Source organism: Macrobrachium nipponense, chromosome 26, assembly GCF_015104395.2.
Source record: "Macrobrachium nipponense isolate FS-2020 chromosome 26, ASM1510439v2, whole genome shotgun sequence".
Lineage (NCBI taxonomy): Eukaryota > Metazoa > Arthropoda > Malacostraca > Decapoda > Palaemonidae > Macrobrachium > Macrobrachium nipponense.
This window is the reverse complement of record NC_087215.1, coordinates 30,213,136-30,216,121: the sequence shown is the minus strand read 5'-3', so window position 1 is coordinate 30,216,121 and position 2,986 is coordinate 30,213,136. Positions and strand designations below refer to the sequence as shown.

Genomic DNA, 2,986 nt, shown 5'->3' with positions numbered 1-2,986 from the left:
AACGTCGAACCGGAAGCTTGAAAGAGGTCCAAGGAAGAAAAGTAGACGGTGTAGAGTTTCCAGGGAGCTTAAGAGAACCCACGAGTTTTCTTCGTACTAGTGCCAACCTGACCCAGTGCCTCAATTTACCTTTCAAAGGAATCTGGCACTTCTCAACCAGGGTAGGATGCCAAGTCCCTTCCTTAATTCATACTTCCTCTAAATTCGATTCTCTCTTCTCGTAATATTTGCTCTATATATAATATATATGCATATAAATAAAGGCAGTCTAAGTAATGTTGGCTTGAATATGATTTGGATGAATCTATTTCTTATTTATTATAAATAACCCAAACAATCTTATTTCTGAAAGTAGTATGATGTCTACAAATGATAAATTGACGTAGGTAGCCGTGTATACAAAATCAATCACATTTACATTTAAAACCAATCCTCAACATTATTTTGATGCTTGTAGATTTCAGATGCAACTTATGATGAAAATAGAATAGCTTACCTATAATGCATCACTATACCATGACCGGATATAATGAGTACAAAGCCTCAATAAGCTATATGGGAAAGACTGAATTTTTCCAAAATACAAAAATGGTTCTAAAATGGAGCTTTCGATCGTTTGCACAACGGTTCCTCTTCAGCCATACCTGTAACACGTCCTTACTCTTTATTTCATTTCTATAGATTTCATATGCAACCTCTTTATGAATAATAGAATAGTTTTAAATGAGTCAGATTTTAGGTCTATATTAAAATTTCAAAGGTATCTGAAACCTAATTTGCAATGTAAAAGTGACAGTTTAGTTGTAACTTTAGACTTCATTACCATTAATGACGGTATAGTTTTTGTTCGTTCTTTGGTTTCTTAACTTTCGCCAACTTTATTATTAACTTTCTTTAGACTTTTCTTAATAGAAGCGACCTTAAATGGGAGAAACTAATCAAAAGATTCATTAAGATTCAGAATCATTTAGATTCGAAGTATAGGGCTACGGAGGAGGTGAGATATACCTCCTCTGAGAAGTGAAGGGCTTCCTTTGGCAAAGGGAAACCAGAAGTGGGTAAAAAATTCCAGAAACTGGAACACACAAAACCACGAATAATGAAACACTTTTATGATGTCTGAACAAGAGATATATTTTCGTAATTTCGTACTTCTATCATACACACATTTGCACCTTTCGTAGGGCCTTCGTTAAGCCTTAAGGAACAGGTTGCTGAGGCCCTTATAACAGTGTCTGGAACATCTTCCTTCCAGCTAGAATTCCTGGAAAGTAACGTTTAGTTGATGCGTCGTCCTTGGTCGTCGAACTGGACTCCCTGTCTGCGGAATTCCTCAGCAATGCTGAGCAGTTCCCGGACGTGTTCAGGGAGAGGGTGAGGAGTTGGCAGGATGTCGCTGGAAGGCTGGAATCCAGCTCCGTCGGCCACGAACTCAACGCGGGTGACTCCTCCAGATTCCAGGGGCAGTCTGGAAAGGAAACAATAAAATGTAAGTGTTGATCATTCCTTTGGATTTTTCTTCCAGATGACATTTCTAGATCCAGATGTTTCATGAGTGGAATCTTTCTATTTGTAATGTGTTTTTTTTTTTTTTTTTTTTTTTTTTTTTTCGTTAGAAGAAATTGGCTGAAGCCGAGAAGGATATAATTGAAGAGGAGACGTCTGAGATCCTCCTTCGAGAAACGACTCACACATAATATCCTCTCATGCTGACGGCACCTTCTGCCCCTGGGGCGCCGGACACCTCCATCTCGAGGCCGTTGTCGGCGGCAAAGGCGTAGTTGAAGTTGCCGTCGCCCTGGTCGACTCTGTCGTCCCGCAGGAGGGCCACGACGCGGTCCTGGGTCTGGGGAGAGGCCAGGGACACGGCCACCAGGCCGAGGAAGACGATGATCGCCTGCGACAGAGGAGAAGTTTTAAAGCATCTTTATTTTTTTCTCTCAAAACAAGTGCTTTGCATTCAAAATTCACTTGATAAAACTAATCCATTTTAAATGTGACTTCTGGGAATGTGTAGGGTAACGAATCAATCTATATAGATGTTTGTAAAAAAATAAACATAGATTGCTCACATTCTTTGACTTTATTGATTATAATAAAGTAAAAGCTATAACGTTTTAGACAAATGTCCCTAGATTTAGAGTCAATGAATCAAGAAATTGAATCGACGAAGTCTCATTCTTTGAAATTGCAGCCCCTCCTCTTCTGTATGATTCAAAGGTAATAAAATAAGATTTTGAGGGTTCAAGAAGAAGTCCTTATGCTGTCCGTTCAATTCTACAAATATGACTTTTTGCGGCCCAAGAATAGTCCTTTTCGAATCCTAGGAATGTGATCCTTTGGATCCGATGAAAACTGAGAATACGACCAAACCAGTTTTGAGAACAGGACGTTTAAAGTCCCAAGAATATGGGTCTCGAAGACCTGAAACATACAGATGCTGGAATGTCTTTCCTTTCACTTACTGACTTCATGGTGCTGGAAACCTCAGACGAATGATGTTAAGAAGCCGAGTTTCGGGTCCTTTTATACGCCCATCGGGAGCGGTAGGATGGAGAGAGGGATTTGGGGGTGGAGTGAGGGGAATGTAGGAGAGAGAGAGAGAGAGAGAGAGAGAGAGAGAGGTATTATTTAGGCGATCAAGAGGCAACATTCTACCAGAGCCCGCTGGTGGAAGGTCATCTACTAAGGGACAGGTGACAAGGCCAACCTCATCTCAGTAGACGTTTGACTGGAGGGAGATTTGTGTTTTCTGGGGGTCCGTTATCAAGACGAAAAGGACCTGGAGTTAGGTAACCTGGAGAACTGCAGGCAAACTATTTATTCTCATTTTCATCATTCTGCCCCTATACAAACATTAAAAGGCTAGCTTTTAATCCTGGTGGCTAGTGTCGTGACATGCCACTCAGATGTCACGGGTTCGTGCCTCCCCCAAGGGCGATGAAAAATCACTGGCCCTGTATCATGATCAGATACTGCTGCAATG

At 40.9% G+C, this 2,986-nt stretch overlaps 1 protein-coding gene across 1 annotated transcript; it reads right to left on the bottom strand.

Annotated features, from left to right (window-relative positions):
- Window positions 1-1,123: 1,123 nt before the first annotated feature.
- Window positions 1,124-2,542, bottom strand: LOC135199795 (cuticle protein AMP2-like). Its single transcript, XM_064227936.1, has 3 exons — window positions 2,466-2,542; window positions 1,692-1,897; window positions 1,124-1,468 (listed from the first exon to the last, which is right to left on the bottom strand). The coding sequence occupies exons 1-3, from the start codon at window positions 2,472-2,474 to the stop codon at window positions 1,279-1,281; spliced, it is 405 nt and encodes a 134-aa protein (XP_064084006.1). The 5' UTR covers window positions 2,475-2,542; the 3' UTR covers window positions 1,124-1,278.
- Window positions 2,543-2,986: the final 444 nt, after the last annotated feature.